The sequence below is a fragment of the Somniosus microcephalus genome, chromosome 34 (genome assembly GCF_052327205.1).
Source record: "Somniosus microcephalus isolate GS21.2 chromosome 34, FLI_Smic_1.0, whole genome shotgun sequence".
Taxonomy (NCBI): Eukaryota; Metazoa; Chordata; class Chondrichthyes; order Squaliformes; family Somniosidae; genus Somniosus; species Somniosus microcephalus.
Window position 1 is genome coordinate 9,737,122 of NC_141020.1, and position 18,428 is coordinate 9,755,549.

The 18,428-nt window shown below is 49.1% G+C and overlaps 2 protein-coding genes across 5 annotated transcripts in view; one reads left to right on the plus strand and one right to left on the minus strand.

Annotated features, from left to right (window-relative positions):
• Positions 1-540: 540 nt before the first annotated feature.
• polr1g (RNA polymerase I subunit G) lies at positions 541-6,648 on the minus strand. 2 transcript variants are annotated; one of them, XM_085973360.1, is made up of 2 exons: positions 6,205-6,648; positions 541-1,587 (listed from the first exon to the last, which is right to left on the minus strand). In XM_085973360.1, exons 1-2 carry the CDS (start codon positions 6,630-6,632, stop codon positions 945-947), a joined length of 1,071 nt encoding a protein of 356 aa, XP_085829486.1. In that variant the 5' UTR covers positions 6,633-6,648; the 3' UTR covers positions 541-944. The 2 variants fall into 2 exon arrangements, 1 of the variants encoding a protein (XP_085829486.1); XR_015074544.1 differs by having other exon boundaries at positions 1,501-1,587; positions 5,198-6,333.
• Positions 6,649-10,096: 3,448 nt separating this feature from the next.
• The window catches only part of qpctla (glutaminyl-peptide cyclotransferase-like a), a 40,856-nt gene continuing 32,524 nt past the window's right edge, over positions 10,097-18,428 (plus strand). Inside the window, exons 1-3 of one of the 3 annotated variants that reach the window (XM_085973363.1) lie at positions 10,097-11,031; positions 15,161-15,307; positions 17,745-18,032. In XM_085973363.1, the coding sequence (XP_085829489.1) occupies positions 10,846-11,031; positions 15,161-15,307; positions 17,745-18,032 (621 nt within the window). In that variant the 5' untranslated portion in view covers positions 10,097-10,845. The other 2 variants (XM_085973364.1, XM_085973365.1) reach the window with 2 other exon arrangements.

Consider the following 18,428-nt stretch of genomic DNA (forward strand, 5'->3'; position numbering starts at 1 on the left):
TGAAAATGGAATCCAATCTATTCAATCATCGTTAAGAGTGGCTAAAGGGTGAGGGTGGAACCATTAAATCCAACATACCTCAATGGGCTTGGGGTTAGGGAGAAAAATAGTCAAGGTTCCCGCTCCCCGATCGCTTTCAAGTGACCCTCGCTCCAGCGCTATGTGTAGAGCCCATCGGGTGGGGTCGGGATTGGGCTCGGCTGCGCTGCCCCCTCCTCCTCCTCCCCCCAGTACACACACCATCTCGGCTTACATAGGAAGCAACCTAGGAGCAGGAGGCGGCCATTCAGCCCCTCGAGCCTGTTCCGCCATTCAGTTGGATCATGGCTGATCTGTAGCTCGACTCTATCTGCCCGCCTTGGTTACGCCACACTTGGCTTGAGAAAATGGCCGCTCGGCTGAGGTACCGGAGGGGCCCACGGCGGAACCGAACCCCTGGAAGTCACCCCGGTCAGGGTTGACCCCCCCCTCAGGGTCGACCCCCCCCTCAGGGTCCCCTACCTGCCGCACACAGTGTTCGAGCAGACAGGGTGATTCCAATTAACACCCGTACCAGAAGTTTTATTCTAAAAAAAAATACATTATACATTTGAGAGGATATTCTTCAGAATATAAAAAGGATGGTCGTCCAGGACAGGTTCAGCAGCAGTGCCTGAAAGGAGGAACGTGTGGGGGGAAATTCGGGTCAATGAGACACAGCAGCAAGCTGCTGTATCACGACAGAAACAAGGCTCTGTCTGGAGGTGAAATCGTACACAGATTAGAAAATATACATTCAGACAGGGAGTCTTCAGGGGCTGGATGGTGGGGGAGAGACAGTCTCAAGCAGTGGTGAAGCTGTATCCGCACGGCCCCGTATACCACAAGGCTGTTGGATCACTGCAAACCACTTGGAGGTGTCAGCTTTTCGAACGGGTAAAGTCCCCAGGAGTTCCAGTCAACGATTAATATTTATCCTTTTTCTTCTTTTTCTTTTTGTGACCCAAGTCCACCTCGCGGGGCACGGTCTGTGGGACCTCGCTGGTCTCGTCTTTCCTCCTCTTCTCCCGCTTTCCATGCTCCGGCGTTCCCGTATCGGAGTGTTGGAAAGCGGCCTCCTCCTGCTCTTTGCTCCTCTTTTTCTTCTTTCTCCGAGAGTCGCCCGGTGCTTCCCGGTCTGCGGCTTCGAAGTCAGGCTCGTCCCCGCCGGCCACCGGCATTTCTTTGGCCCTCTTCCTCCTTTTGGCTCCGGGTCCCCCCGTGCCACCGAGCTCCGGCGCCCGCCGGCGTTTCTGCGCTGACCACCCGGGCGGGGCGGCGCCGAAAGGCTGGAACCTTAGCTTCAAGCCGGGCGGGATGCTGGGCGCTGGGCTGGCGGGGATGGATTGAGGCTGGCCGCCAGCGCCCGCCTCCTCCCAGCTCTCCCCGATGGTGATGCACCCAGCGAACCGCGGGCAGCTCTCCGCCCGGCCTGCCGTCTCCGAGGGGAGGACCAGGCAGACCCTGCCCACTCCGCCGGCTGTGCCAAACACGTTGTAAAGTTTGTCTTCGCACGTCTTCGACTTGAGCGTCTGAAAACCGACCAGCGGGATCTTCAATCCAGAGAAACTGAAACAGAAAATTATTACAAACACGTTAAACCCAACCTGGTTAGGCCCTAGTGCAATGTCTCCACCTGCAGTCATCGATTAGTGCTGGAGTAAGAAAGAACTTGCATTTATATAGCATCTGTCACAGCATCAGGAAATCCCAAAGTGCTTTACAGTCAGCTGTGGCTCAGTGGGTAGCACACTCTCTGAGTCAGAAGGTTGTGGGTTCAAGTCCCACTCCAGGGGCTTGAGCACAGAAAGCTAGGCTGACACTCCAGTGGCGTGCTGCACCATCGGAGGTGCCATCTTGCGGATGAGACATTAAACCGAGGCCCCGTCTGCTCTCTCAGGTGGACGTAAAAGATCCCATGGCACTATTTTCGAAGAAGAGCAGGGGAGTTCTCCCCGGAATCCTGCTAATTTTTATCCCTCAACCAACATTAACAAAAACAGATGATCCGGTCACCATCACATTGCTGTTTGTGGGAGCTTGCTGTGCGCAAATTGGCTGCCGTGTTTCCCACATTACAACAGTGACTACACTTCAAAAAGTACTTCATTGGCTGTAAAGCGCTTTGGGGCGTCCGGTAGTCGTGAAAGGCGCTATATAAATGCAAGTCTCTTTCTTTCAATTAAGTAGTTTTTAAGTGAGGTCACTGTTGTAATGTAGGAAACGCGGCAGCCAATTTGTGCACAGCAAGCTCCCACAAACAGCAATGTGATAATGACCAGATCATCTGTTTTTAGTGATATTGATTGAGGGATAAATATTGGCCCCAGGACACCGGGGAGAACTCCCCCTGCTCTTCTTCAAAATAATGCCATTGGATCTTTTATGTCCACCCGAGAGGGCAGACGGGGCCTCGGTTTAACGTCTCATCCGAAAGACGGCACTTCTGACAGTGCAGCGCTCCCTCGGCACTGCACTGGGAGGGTCAGCTCGAGTCTCTGGAGTGGTCGGCTCTTCCCTAAAGGACATTAGTGAACCAGACAATCCAATCACCATTAGCGGTACTAGCTTTCTTTAATTAAAGATTTAATTAATTGAATTTAAACTCCAGTAACATAACCACTATGCTACTGTACCCACAGATTACATGTTACAATGAGATAAATCATTGGTTAGTGTGTGTTTTGGCAGTGTCGGCTGAGTGAGAATGTTGCCCAGGGCACCAGGAGAACTCCCTGTTCTTCTTAATGCCACAGACCTTCAGCATCCACCTGAACACTCAGATGGGACCTCAGTACTCCCAGTTGAGATGACCGCAACTCTATAACAACAACTACAACTTGTATTTATATAGCGCCTTTAACGTAGTAAAACGTCCCAAGGTGCTTCACAGGAGTATTATAAGACAAAAAATTGGACACCGAGCCACAAAAGGAGAAATTAGAGCAGGTGAACAAAAGCTTGGTCAAAGAGATAGGTTTTAAGGAGTGTCTTAAGAGGTCAGAGAGGCGGAGAGGTTTAGGCAGGGAATTCCAGAGCTTAGGGCCGAGGCAACAGAAGGCACGGCCACCAATGGTGGAGCGATTATAATCAGGGATGCTCAAGAGGGCAGAATTAGAGGAGCGCAGATATCTCGGGGGGGTTGTGGGGCTGAAGGAGATTACAGAGATAGGGAGGGGCGAGGCCATGGAGGGATTTGAAAACAACGATGAGAATTTTGAACTCAAGGCGCTGCTTAACCGGGAGCCAATGTAGGTCAGCGAGCACATGGGTGATGGGCGAACGGGACTCGGTGTGAGTTAGGACACGGGCAGCCGAGTTTTGGATGACCTCAAGTTTACGTAGGGTGGAATGTGGGAGGCCAGCCAGGAGTGCGTTGGAATAGTCAAGTCTAGAGGTAACAAAGGCATGGATGAGGGTTTCAGCAGCGGATGAGCTGAGGCAAGGGCGGAGATGGGAATAGGCGGTCTTTGTTATGCTGCGGATATGTGGTTGGAAGCTCATTTCAGGGTCAGATATGACACCAAGGTTGCGAACAGTGTGGTTCAGACTCAAGACAGATGTTAGGGAGAGGGATGGAGTCAGTGCCTGGGGAATGGAGTTTGTGGCAGGGACCGAAAACAATGGTTTCGGTCTTCCCAATATTTAATTTGAAAAAATTTCTGCTCATCCAGAACTGGATGTCGGACAAGCAGTCAGACAATTCACGACTGTGGAGGGGTCGAGAGAAGTGGTGGTGAGGTAGAGCTGGGTGTCGTCAGTGTACATGCTCTGTGTATTTTAAACTCAATTTGACCCTGTTCTCTGGCATTCTGTGGAAGCATTGAAACGCCTATTGTGTTCAATGACTGATAAAAATACAGTATTTTATATGAAATTTCTAGGAGGAACAGCCCATCTGTATTGATGTCTCTAGAGGAGGGTTCGAAGGTGGAAGTAGGACTGGTCACAGTGGCAAATGGAATTCAATCTGGAAAAGTGAGGTAATGCATTTAAGGAGGGCTAACAAGGCAAGGGAATACACTATAAATGGTAGGACACGGAGAAGTGCAGAGGATCAGAGGGACCTTGGAGAACATATCCACAGATCCCTGAAGGTAGCAGGACAGGTAGATAAGGCGGTTAAGAAAGCATATGGGATACTTTCCTTTATTAGCCGAGGCACAGAATATAAGAGCAGGGAGGTTATGCTTGAACTGTATAAAACACTAGTTAGCAGCTGGAATACTGCGTGCAGTTCTGGTCACCACATTACAGGAAGGATGTGATTGCACTGGAGGGGGTGCAGAGGAGATTTACCAGGATGTTGCCTGGACTGGAGAATTTTAGCTATGAGGAAAGATTGGATAGACTGGGGTTGTTTTCTTTGGAACAGAGGAGGCTGAGGGGAGATTTAATTGAGGTGTATAAAATTAAGAGGGGCCTAGATAGAGAGGAGAGGAAGGACCTAGTTCCCCTTAGCAGAAGGGTCAATAACCAGGGGGCAGAGATTTAAAGTAGTTGGTAGAAGGATTAGAGGGGAGCTGAGGAGAACTTTTTCCACGCAGAGGGTGGTGGGGGTCTGGAACTCACTGCCTGAAAGGGTGGTAGAGGAAGAAACCCTCATTACATATAGAGAAGATTTACCAGAATGGTTCTGGGGATGGGGGGATCTTAGCTATAAGGACAGGTTGGAGAAGGTGGATTTGTTTTCATTAGAGCAAAGGAGGTTGACGGATGACGGGTTTGGATAGGCTATACACGATAATTGCCTTTATTAACCGAGGCATAGAAAATAAGAGCAGGGAGGTTATGCTTGAACTGTATAAAACACTAGTTAGGCCGCAGCTAGAATACTGCGTGCAGTTCTGGTCACCACATTACAGGAAAGATGTGATTGCACTAGAAAGGTTCCCACTAGTTTATGCTACAAGGACTAGGGACACAGATTTAAGGTTTTGGGCAAGAGATACAGGGGGGATGTGAGGAAAAACTTTTTTATGCAGCGAGTGGCGAGGACCTGGAACTCCCTGCCGAGGGAAGTGGTGGAAGTGGAGACACTCAATGTTTTCAAGGGGAGACTGAATAGACACTTGAGGGAAATAAACTTGCAGGGCTACGGGGATAGAGCGGGGGACTGGGACTGACTGAATTGCTCTACAGAGAGAGCCGGCACGGACTCGATGGAATGAATGGCCACCTTCTGTGCCGTTATGGCATTTGCTTAGTCTCGGTCTCCTCCTCACTGCTCGACACCTCCCACCGCTGCCTCGCCGCCATCACCAGCCAGCCCACTGCGCTCACTCGAACCAGGCGGCACCAACCCAGCCTAGGCCCTGCTGCCCTGGCAACCCGCCTGACCTCTGACCCAACTCTTCCATCAAGAGAAGAGGAGGGGATCATCTATTCGCCCCCCCTACACTCTCGACAAATTCAACCTTTAAAACCAGCGCAGTTCCCCTGAATACACTTAATACCCCGTTATAAATCTCGTAGATACAATAACTGATAAGCGGGCAGGGAAGTGGATGTGAGTCTAGGTTCAGATCAGCCATGATCCTATTGAATGGTGGAGCAGGCCCGAGGGGCCGTATGGCCTACTCCTGCTCCCACTTCTCGTTCTTAGAAACATAGAAACATAGAAGATAGGAGCAGGAGTAGGCCATTCGAGCCTGCTCCGCCATTCAACAAGATCATGGCTGATCATCCAAACCCTAGCACCCGGTCCCTACACCGACAGCCATCCCACCCAAGCCCTATCCCCGTAACCCCATGTATTTAATCCCCCCTAACACTAAGGGTCAATTTTTATCATGGCCAATCAACCTAACCCGCACATCTTTGGACTGTGGGAGGAAACCGGAGCACCCGGAGAAAACCCACGCAAACACGGGGAGAATGTGCAAACTCCACACAGACAGTCGCCCGAGGCCGGATTTGAACCCGGGTCCCTGGCGCTGTGAGGCAACAGTGCTAACCCCTATGCCACCGTTCTTATGTTGCTTGGATATGCACTTGAAGTGCCGTAACCAGCAGGGCGACGGACCAAGAGCTGGAAAGCGGGATTAGGCTGGGTAGCTCTTTGTGGGCCAGTAGGGACACAATGGGCCGAATGGTCTCCCTCCTGGGCTGTAATTTTCTAATGATGCTATGATTCGATCATCCAGAGGCGGCGCTGTTGCAGGCGCCGCCCACGGCGTTGCTCACCATCGCGGCTCGAAGTCCGCGGGGGCTTTGATGAGCCAGAGCTCGGACTGGGGCTCGCCGACTTTCTCCGGCGTGAGGTGGCGGCCCGCCAGGCCGGGGCACGGCGCGAAATCGGGCGGGCACTGGAAATTGGGCGACGCCCTCCGACCGGGCAAGCGGCCCTCGGCACCCACCGCCGCCTCAGCCTCGCCGCTCCACCCTCCCCGGACCTCGGCCTCCTCCTCCGCCGCCGCACCGCCCTCGCCTCTCTCGGTCTCGCTCTCCTCCTCGCTGCTCGACACCTCCCACCGCTGCCTCGCCGCCATCACCAGCCAGCCCACCGCGCTCACTCGAGCCAGGCGGCACCAACCCGGCCTAGGCCCCAATGCCCTGGCAACCCGCCTGACCTCTGACCCAACTCTTCCATCAAGAGAAGAGGAGGGAATCATCTATTCGTCCCCCCCCTTACACTCTCAACAAATTCAACCTTTAAAACCAGCGCACTTCCCCAAAATACACTTAAAACCTCGTTATAAATCTCGTAGCTATAATAACTGGGGTTGCCAATGCCTTTGTTGAGATTCTCCACAATTGCCTCCTCCCCGCAGCTCAGAGTGAGACAGTCCGCGACTAGTCCATTGCTCAGCTGGAGAGGGGGGAGAGTCATATTCTTATTTAATGCAGAAACTCGCCCAATTCCGTTATCAGTTCAGTGCTACTGATAGCTAAGATTGTTTAGTTGGACATTCTGTGTAATCTTAGATGTTTAAAAATGTGTTTCCGCTGTATTCTTACAACTATTCATCCCCCCCCCATAATAAGGAATGGTGCAGTCGCACATCAATGCTTTAAGATAAAAAAAATAACACAGAATGCTGGAAAAACTCAGCAGGTCAGGCAACATCCGTGGAGAGAAATTTGAGTTGACGTTTCGGGTTGAAACCCTTCTTCAAAATTTCCAGCATCTGCAGTATTTTGCTATCGTACTAATGCTTTAAGATATTTGATCCACAATCACATAAGAACAATAAGAGAGAGGAGCAGGATGAGGCTATTTGGCCCCTCAAGCCTGCTCCGCCATTCAACGAGATCATGGCTGATCTTCTACCTCATCTCCACTTTCCCGCCCCATCCCCATATCCCTTGATTCCCTTAATATCCAAAAATCTATTGATCTCTGTCTTGAATATACTCAACGACTGAGCCTCCACAGCCCTCTGGGGTAGAGAATTCCAAAGATTCACCACCCTCTGAGTGAAGAAATTCCTCCTCATCTCTGTCTTAAATGGCCGACCCCTTATTCTGAGACTGTGACCCCTGGTTCTAGACTCCCCAGCCAGGGGAAACATCCTCCCTGCATCTACCCTGTCAAGCCCTGTAAGAATTTTGTATGTTTCAATGAGATCACCTCTCATTCTTCTAAACTCTAGCGAATATAGGCCTAGTCTACTCAATCTCTCCTCATAGGACAATCCCCCCATCCCAGGAATCAGTCTGGTGAACCTTAGTTGCACTCCCTCTATGGCAAGTATATCCTTCCTTAGGTAAGGAGACCAAAACTGTACACAATACTCCAGGTGTGGTCTCACCAGGGCCCTATATAATTGCAGTAAGACATCTTTACTCTTATACTCAAATCCTCTTGTAATAAAGACCAACATACCATTTGCTTTCCTGCATGTTAACTTTCAGTGATTCGTGTACAAGGACACCCAGGTCCCTCTGAACACCAACATTTCCCAATCTCTCACCATTTCAAAAATACTCTGCTTTTCTATTTTTCCTACCAAAGTGGATAACTTCACATTTCTCCACATTATATTCCATTTGCCATGTTCTTGCCCACTCACTTAGCCTGTCTATATCCCCTTGAAGCCTCCTTGAATCCTCCTCACAACTTACATTCCCACCTAGCTTTGTATCATCAGCAAACTTGGATATATTACAGTTGGTCCTCTCATCCAAATCATTGATGTAGATTGTGAATAGCTGAGGCCCAAGCACTGATCCTTGCGGTACCCCACTAGTTACAGCCTGCCAACCCGAAAATGACCCGTTTATTCCTACTCTCTGTTTTCTGTCCGTTAACCAATCCTCAATCCATGCTAGTATATTACCCCCAATCCCATGAGTTGTAATTTTGTTTAATAACCTCTTGTGTGGCACCTTATCGAATGCCTTCTGAAAATCCAAATACGCCACATCCACTGGTTCCCCCTCATCTATTCTTAGGTTGGGTGGAGGGTGGGGGGGAGCGGCCTGTATTTATGAACCTCTATCCGAGCCAACAGAGACACACAGTAATCGCTGAGAATGGGTTTTCTTCTTATACAATTGATTTAATTATATTCATGTTTTCGTTTGTTTTGAGTACATTTCAAAAATTAATGTCAGGAAGACATTAATAAACTTGCAGAATGAGCATATAATTGGCAAATGAAGTTCAACACAGATAAATGCGATGTATTACATTTTGGGAAGTAAAATAAGGGAGGTCACATATTACTTGGAAAATAAGAATCTAAATAGGGTAGAGGAGCAAAGGGATCTCAGAGTACAAATACACAAACCGTGACGCAGGTCAACAAGGCCATAAAAAAAAGCAAACCAGGCACTAGGGTTTATTTCTCGAGGGATAGAATTGAAAAGTAGGGAAGTTATGCTAAACCTGTATCGAACCTTGGTTAGACCACACTTGGAGTACTGCGTACAATTCTGGTTGCAATATTATAAAAAGGATATAGAGGCACTGGAGAGGGTGCAGAGAAGATTTACAAGGATGATACCAGAAATGCGAGGGTATACATATCAGGAAAGGATGAACAGGCTGGGTCTCTTTTCTCTTGAAAAAGGAAGGCTGAGGGGGTGACCTAATAGAGGTCTTTAAAATTATGAGAGGTTTTGATAGAGTGGATACAGAGAGAATGTTTCCACTTGTGGGGAAGAGCATAACTAGAGGCCATCAATATAAGATAGTCACCAAGAAATCCAATAGGGAATTCAGAAGAAACTTCTTTACCCAGAGAGCGGTGAGAATGTGGAACTCGCTACCACAGGGGGTGGTTGAAGCGAATAGTTTAGATGCATTTAAGAGGCGGTTAGATGAGCATATGAGGGAGAAGGGAACAGAGGGTTATGCTGATAGGTTGAGATGAGGAAAGACAGGAGGAGGCTCGAGTGGAGCATGGACTGGTTGGACCGAATGGCCTGTTTCTGTGCTGTAATCCTATGGAATCCTATGGAACTATATCTCCCTCTGCTGGAGTGGTTAGTTCCCATAACACGTTCTTAAAGGGACGTGGTCAATAGAGTCTTTGGGCTGGATTTTGCCAGCTCCGTGGAGGCGGGTATGGAGGCGGGACTGCCGGTAAAGTTGCGGAATTTGGGGGTGGGCATCACATGGGGGGCATCACAGGTTTGACTGTGATGCCCCCCATGGTTGACGCCACCTCGGCTCGCACATGAAGAATGGCCCCTTGGACAGAGGATTAGCAGAGGGCAGGCAAGCACCTCTTGGAATCGTACCCTGCAAGAGGCAACCTCATCTGGGGTGCAGAGAACATGCATTTGATATTCACTTAATCCAGTGATACTGAGCGTGTCTGTTTTTTTATTCATTCTGGGATGTGGGCGTCACTGGCAAGGCCAGCATTTATTGCCCATCCCTAATTGCCCTTGAGAAGGTGGCGGTGAGCCGCCTTCAAGAACCGCTGCAGTCCGTGTGGTGAAGGTGCTCCCAAAGTGCTGTTAGGGAGGGAGTTCCAGGATTTTGACCCAGCGACAATGAAGGATCGGCCGATATATTTCCAAGTCAGGATGATGTGTGACTCGGAGGGGAATTTGCAGGTGGTGGTGTTCCCATTCGCCTGCTGCCCTCGTCCTTCTAGGTGGAAGAGGTCGCGGATTTGCGAGATGCTGTCGAAGAAGCCTTGGCGAGTTGCTGCAGTGCATCTCGTAGATGGTACACACTGCAGCCACGGTGGTGGAGGGAGTGAATGTTTAAGGTGGTGGATGGGGTGCCAATCAAGCGGGCTGCTTTGTCCTGGATGGTGTCTGGATGGAGAGGAACTTGGAGGTGGTGGTGTTCCCATGCGCCTGCTGCCCGTGTCCTTCTAGGTGGTGGAGGTCGTGGGTTTGGGAGGCGCTGTCGAAGTTGTACTACGTTAAAGGCGCTATATAAATGCAAGTTGTTACGGTCGTGAAAGGCGCTGTATACATGCAAGTTCTTTGAGTCATGCGCAGGGTATTATTCTCAGTTGATTGAGTGGCATGCAACAAAGGGCCTTACACAAACAATGATGCACTTATGTATTCTGCGTTACTGCGGGGGCTGTCAGTCAATGACCAACTCAGCCGAAGGGGAGGTGCCTTTTTAAGAGTAGACAACACCCATTCTCACATGTCATCATTCTGCGTCGCTTTATACAGCTGCCTTTATAAAGTGGGGGAGCCGGACAGGTTGTAAACTGCTTAGGAGAGTGTGTGGCTGCTTGTAAGCAGTGAAATGGCCATGCAACTGATCAGTGGAAACTGATGCTTAGGGAATCACATTTGATCTCCTATTATTGTCTGTTTCTTTTTGGGGGAATGCAAATGCGCATTTTATTTTATTTAAAAAAAAGAAAGAGGGTTGAACCATTTTACTGATCCCTTTCAGCCATCATGTCGAAAGCAGCCAGGAACCAGCGCCCCTCCCGCTCCGACAAGCGCTCCTTTCTGGCCAGGGTGCCCTGGGTGGTCGTCTTGCTCTCGGCTTCCTTCGCCCTCGCCGTCCTCTGCATTGTCTGGGGGCTTTATTTCACAGGCGAAGAGCCCGCAGAAATACAGGGGGATTGGACCCAGCGCAAGGTAGGTGGCGCCCTGCAAAATCAAACATTGCAACATTAAAACATTGCAACATTAAACTGCAACAATCTGACTCGACCCTTGTTACATTTTTGCATGAATTTGATATTAAACTCGATTCCAACAGATTTTTTTCGGTTTATATAAATTCTGATTTTTTTCCCCGATTTTTTTTTTCTCCCCTTAAAGAGGTGGATGTAATTCCCCCTGTAACCATGTGTTGTAACATCTGTTGGAAGCCTTTCTGTTAATTACACCGAGCGACTCCGGGATTGTCCCAGCTTCTATTGACGTGTCCACTCCCGATTGTTGGCTCGACATCCTTTGGAAAACTCGCTCAATTTTTTTTTTTTTGCGTTTTGCAGAATTATTCACCCGCTTGCGTTTCCCTTTTGCAGCCTTATTTTGCAGTATTTTTTTCCCCCTTAAAGTTTGTTAAATTTAGTAATTTCACTCAAATTGTTACAATTAGACAAAAGAAAGTGCCGGATGAAATTTATTTGTGAGGTGTTACTTTTTTAAAACAAAAAGTAAGAATTTATACTTTGGGGACAAGGGTGGGTGATGGAGTTAAGATACAGTTGCAAGATACACGATCTAATTGAATGGTGGAACAGATTCTAGGGGCTGAATGGCCTCCTCTTGTTCCTATGATTTGGATGAGCACCCAAGCTCACACTATTAAAAGCAGCACTGCAAGTGGATAAGGCCATTTAAAAAAAAACATTGAATACATGGATTTTAGTGCAAGAGGTATGTAATATAAAAGTTGAGAGATATAATAATAATAATTAATAATAATTTTAATAATAATAATCTTGAATCTTGCTAAAACCTTACTATGACCACAAAGGAACAGCGTCTTCCAGGACGTCCCAAAGTGCTTCTCAGCCAATGAAGTACTTTTTTGAAGTGTAGTCACTGTTGTAATTTAGGCAACGCAGCAGCCAGTTTGACCACAGTTGAAATATTGTGTACAATTTTGAGATCCACGTTATAGGAAGGATATTGAGGCAATAAGGGTATGACACAGATTCACTACAATACTGTCTGAAATGAGGAAAACAAAAAAAAATGTCAAAAAGGGGGAAGTATAAAAGAACATAAGAAATAGGAGCAGGAGTAGGCCAATCGGCCCCTCGAGCCTGCTCCACCATTCAATAAGATCATGGCTGATCTGATCCTAACCTCAAATCTTCTATCGCTCTACATCCCTCCTGAACCCATGTGATCTCCTGGGAGAGGTGAAAAACCAGATAAAAAACCCAATGGCCAATTTGGGAGAAAAAAAATCTGGGAAATTCCTCTCCGACCCATCTAGGCGATCGAAACTCGTCCAGGAGATCACTGTCCCTGTATTTTCTACAGTACTTACCTTCTGTAAAAGGTGATCGCCACCCCAGCCAGGAACAGGAATAGAACCATCTCCTGAAATCTAACACACAATTTGTTAGAACAGAGTTGATTTAAGGGGTGACTTGATAGCGATGTTTTAAGTTATGAAGGGATTCGACAGAGTAGATAGAAAGTGGGAGAGACTTTTTCTTTACACAGTGGGCTGTGAGGCTGTGGAAGGCGCTACGGGAGTTAGTGATTGAAGCAGTGTCGGCCGTGGCTCAGTGGGCAGCACCCTCGCCTCTGAGTCAGAAGGTCGTGGGTTCAAGTCCCACCCCAGAGACTTGAGCACAAAAATCCAGGCTGACACTCCCAGTGCAGTGCTGAGGGAGCACTGCACTGTCAGAGGTGCCGTCTTTCGGATGAGATGTTAAACCGAGACCCCGTCTGCTCTCTCGGATCCCATGGCACTATTTCAAAGAGGAGAATGGGAGTTCTCCCCGGTGTCCTGGGGCCAATATTTATCCCTCAATCAACATCACTAAAAACACAGATGATCCGGTCATTATCACATTGCTGTTTGTGGGAGCTTGCTGTGCGCAAATTGGCTGCCGCGTTTCCTACATTACAACAGTGACTACACTACACAAAGTACCTCATTGGCTGTAAAGCGTTTTGAGAGGTCGTGAAAGGCGCTATAGAAATGCAACTCTTTCTTGGAGACCATGTCAACATTTAAGTGGGTTATATCGGTGGTTGAAGGAAAAAGGAATAATGGGACATGGGAATAGAGCAGGAACATGGGATTGGGATACAGCTCGCGTGGAGATAAATTCCAACAAAATAGACACAAAAGGCATCAAGGGGTATGGGGAGAGAGCAGGAATATGGTATTGAGATAGAGGATCAGCCATGATCATATTGAATGGCGGAGCAGGCTCGAAGGGCCGAATGGCCGACTCCTGCTCCTATTTTTCTATGTTTCTATAAAATGATTGGACTGAATGTCCAGTTTCGATGTTGTAATTTCTATGTAGCTACCTTGGGACAGACTGGGAATTAAAACTGGGATCTTCTGGTCTGTGTGGATTGGGCATAGGTCAGTAATCAAGAGAATTAAATATTTCCGTGTAGGGATGTTGGGGTCAGATACGAGGGTGTTGGGATGGGGTTGTGTCCATTTTGACGGCTGGTTTCTGTGAAATTCCCTCTCGTCTTCCACCCTCTGGAAACTGCAACTCATCCAAAGCTCGGCTGCCGGAATCCTAACTTGCGCCGAGTCCCGTTCACCCAGCACCCCTGTGCTCGCTGACCTACATTAGCACCCGGTCCAGCAACGCCTCGAATTTAAAATTCTCCTTGTGTTCAAATCCCTCCATGGCCTCGCCCCCTCCCCCCACACCCTATCTCTCTAGCCCCCTCCAACCCTCCGAGATCTCTGCGTTCCTCCAACTCTGGCATTTTTTTTTTGCATCGCCAATTTCCTTCGCCCCACCATTGGCGGCCATGCCTTCAGCTGCCCGGGCCCTAAGCTCTGGAATTCCCTCCCTAAACACCTCCGCCTCGCTCACCTCGAAGGCACTGCTTAAAACCCACGTCTTTATCCAAGCTTTTGGTCACTTGTAATAATTGTAATAATATATATTCGCAATATATATATTAATGATCTAGACGAGGGAACTAGATGTAATATCTCCAAGTTTGCAAATGACACAAAGCTGGGTGGGCGTGTGTGCTGTGAGGAGGATGCCGAGAAACTCCAGTATGATTTGGACAGGTTGGGTGATTGGGCAGATGCATGGCAGATGCAGTATAATGTGGATAAATGCGAGGTTATCCACTTTGGTGGCAAAAACAGGAAGGCAGATTATTATCTGAACAGCAATAGATTGGGAGAAGGGGAAGTGCAACGAGACCTGGGTGTCCTTGTGCACCAGTCGCTGAAGGTAAGCATGCAGGTGCAGCAGGCGGTTAAGAAGGCAAATGGTATGTTGGCCTTCGTAGCGAGAGGGTTTGAGTACAGGAACAAGGATGTCTTGCTGCAGTTGTACAGGGCCTTGGTGAGACCACACCTTGAGTATTGTGTGCAGTTTTGGTCGCCTTATCTGAGGAAGGATGTTCTTGTCATGGAGGGAGTGCAGCAAAGATTCACCAGACTGATACCTGGGATGGCAGGAATGACGTATGAGGAGAGATTGGGTCAATTGGGCTTGTACTCGCTGGAGTTTAGAAGAATGAGAGGGGATCTCATTGAAACTTATAAAATTCTAACAGGACTAGACAGACTAGATGCAGGAAGGATGTTCCCGATGGCGGGGGAGTCCAGAACCGGGGGTCACAGTCTAAGGATAAGGGGTAAGCCATTTAGGACTGAGATGAGGAGGAATTTCTTCACCCAGAGAGTGGTGAACCTGTGGAATTCTCTACCACAGAAGGCAGTAGAGGCCAATTCATTAAATATATTCAAGAAGGAGTTAGATATATTTCTTAAAGCTAACGGGATCAAGGGATATGGGGAGAAAGCAGGGACAGGGTACTGAATTTGGATGATCAGCCATGATCTCATTGAATGGCGGAGCAGGCGCGAGGGGCCGAATGGCCTACTCCTGCTCCTATCTTCTATGTCCTAATATCTCCTTATGTTTCTCGGTAACGCTCCTGTGAAGCGACTTGGTACGATTGACTATGTTAAAAGACGCTATGTAAATGTAATTTATTGTTGTCTCAGTTCCCCATGTTCAGGTTGAATGTAAATTAGACTCTGTTGTGTTCTTTAAATATTTTTCTTTTAAAACAGTTCGAACACAAACCGAAGAGCATCATGTCAAGTCAGGTGAGGCACCTCACCTCGCTCATCGACTTCCATCGCCTGTGGAATGTGTTCTTGGTGCCAATGCTAATCGAGCGATACCCGGGGTCAGAGGGCATCGAATTTGTCCGGCAGGTGTGTCCCGCAGCTGAAATATTTCTCTTTTTTTGTTGTTTCTATTTCAGCGTCAACTCCCACGATTCTCAAAGCGACTCCTGACGGGGCCCAAGCTCAGGTCTCAAGCCAAAGTGGAGCTGGAGGGAGTTGTGACAATTCAGGTCACTTCCCAATACTCTACAGGTAGACTATCCTTTATCCGAAAACCTCTAAAAACCAAAAGTTTTTTCATTCAGCGTAAGTCATGCGCACGACATGACCAGAGTGGCGCATGACTTACGCTGAGCAGGGCAGAGGGTCACAGAGTTCTCTCCTGGGTAGGAGATTGCAGGCCGAGCCGGGCAGTGTGAAGGAGGTACCGGGTGAGTGAACCCAACAATACAGCGGCCCATCCGATAGCTGCAGCAGCCCGTCCGATATTCTTTTCTCCCCCCGACCCAACCTGACCCGAACCGAACCGCGGCCCGTCCGATATTCTTCCCCCCCCCCCCCCGCCACCCGACCCGACCCCCGACCCGTCCGAAATTCTTTTCTCCCGACCCGACCCCCCCCGACCTGAACCACGGCCCGTCCAGTATTCTTTTCTCCCCCCCGCCCCCCCCCCCCCACCCGACCCGACCCATCCGAAATTCTTTTCTCTCGACCCCCCGCCCCCGACCTGAACCGCGGCCCGTCCGATATTCTTTTCTCCCCCCCCACCCGACCCCCGACCTGATTTGCGGGCCAGCTTAGTAGGAGTCAGCCGATATCCGGCTTTCCAGAGAAGCAGGAAGGGGAATGAGACACAGAACAGTCGCATGAGGTAGCCTGAACTTTTAAAATTTATATTAAATACAAATTTCCCAGTCTTATAATAATACCTTCTGAAATCCGAAAACCGAAACTCAGCTGGTCCCAAGGCTTTCGGATAAGGGATAGTGTACCTGTATTCACAAGAAGCCATGACTGTATAGTGTGATATCTCCACGATGGTGGAACAACAGCGCACCGACAGGCTCTGTTGTGGACATTTTCTTGCGTTTAGAGGCTATTTAAATGCAAGTTGTTGTGTGGTTCAGGCTAAACTACTAAATTGAATTTACTGTAAGAAGTAGTTATACAGAAGCATAATATATGATTCATTAAAATAATGCGCTCAGATCCTGGCCAGGGAGGCTCTCAATTAAGGTTTACTGCATCTGAGTCACGCAGAGGCGGTTAGATGCTGTGGCAAGCGATGGATAGGTTTCTATTGAACATATAATATTCTTAAGAGGGCTTGACAGGGTAGGTGCTGAGAGGCTGGAGAGCCTAGAACTAGGGGGCATAGGCTCAGGGTAAGGGGTCGGCCATTTAGGACTGATGAGAAATTTCTTCACTCAGAGGGCTGTGAACCTTTGGAATTCTCTACCCCAGAGGGCTGTGGATGCTCAGTCGTTGAGTATATTCAAGACAGAGATCGATAGGTTTTTTTGGCACTAAGGCAATTAAGGGATATGGGGATCGGGTGGGAACATAGAGTTGAGTTCGAAGATCAGCCATGATCGCATTGAATGGTGGAGCAGGCTCGAGGGGCCGTGTGGTCGACTCCTGCTCCATTTTTTGATGTGCCGGACAGGTCCCCCTCATCTGTACTTCACCTTTTGTGGGCTGGGAAATTGTCACTAGCCTTTGGCGGTGAAAGAGTTAATGCGGAGGGCGTGCTGTTGGCTTGGTTGGTAAGCACAATGCTGGGAGCTGAGTGCCAGGTTCGACCCCTGCTCTGTGTTGTTAGTTGACCTCTACCTGCGGCATTTGTAGAAGTGCTTAAATTGCCTCCGCGCCCCTGGTTTAGGAAGGTCAAAAAATTCAGCCAGGAGTTCTGCTCCGAATCGCCAACCAGTGACCCTGTTGGACATTCTGTGCCAATGCTGGGTGAGGACAGGGTTTGGGCTCCAACGTGAGGGCTCCCACAGTTGACCATCCTGCTAATATTCGCTTTCATAAGAATATAAGAAATAGGAGCAGGCGGAGGCCATACGGCCCCTCTAGCCTGCTCTGCCATTCAATAAGATCATGGCTGATCTTCGACGTCCACTCCACTTTCTCGCCCGATCTCCATATCCCTTGATTCCCCTAGAGTCCAAAAAGCTATCGATCTCAGCCTTGAATATACTCAAAGACTCAGTCTCCACAGCCCTCTGGGGTAGAGAATTCCAAAGATTCACCACCCTCTGAGTGAAGAAATTCCTCCTCATCTCCCTCTTAAATGGCCGACCCCTTATCCTGAGGCTGTGACCCCCTAGTTCGAGACTCTCCAGCCAGGGGGAACAGCCTCTCAGCATCTACCCTGTCAATCCCCCTCATGCTGTCTTAAAGTTATACCAAGTGTCTGATGCTGCCCGTGGATCTGCATCTCAGCTTGGGTTTGGATGGGGGAGGGAAATTTGCCGTATTGCGCTGATATAACTGAAACGTGGTGCTTATTTCCCCTCAGCATATCAAGGGGCGTCTGGGGTCGCTGTCTGCCCATTGGACGGTGGAACTGGACACATTTGAGGACAGCACCCCTCACGGCGTGCGAACCTTCTCCAACATGGTGGCCACACTCGACCCCTCCGCCCGGCGCCGCCTGGTCCTGGCTTGTCACTACGACTCCAAGTACTTCCCCCGTGACAACCAAGGGCGGGTCTACGTGGGCGCCACGGACTCGGCCGTGCCATGTTCGATGATGCTGGAGCTGGCACGCTCGCTGGACCAGGAGCTGGTCAAGCTCAAGGACAAGGTAAAAGCGCCCAGCGCGGGCATTTGAGACTTGTGCAGGGGGAACGTAGGAGGCCACGGCAGGCAGTGACTAGTGGGGTACCGCAGGGATCAGTCCTTGGACCCCAGCTATTCACAATATATATTAATGATCTAGACGAGGGAACTAGATGTAATATCTCCAAGTTTGCAGACGACACAAAGCTGGGTGGGCGTGTGTGCTGTGAGGAGGATGCCGAGAAACTCCAGGATGATTTGGACAGGTTGGGTGATTGGGCAGAAGCATGGCAGATGTAATATAATGTGGATAAATGTGAGGTTATCCACATTGGTGGCAAAAACAGGAAGGCAGATGATTATCTGAATTGCAATTCATTGGGAGAAGGGGAAGTGCAACGAGACCTGGGTGTCCTTGTGC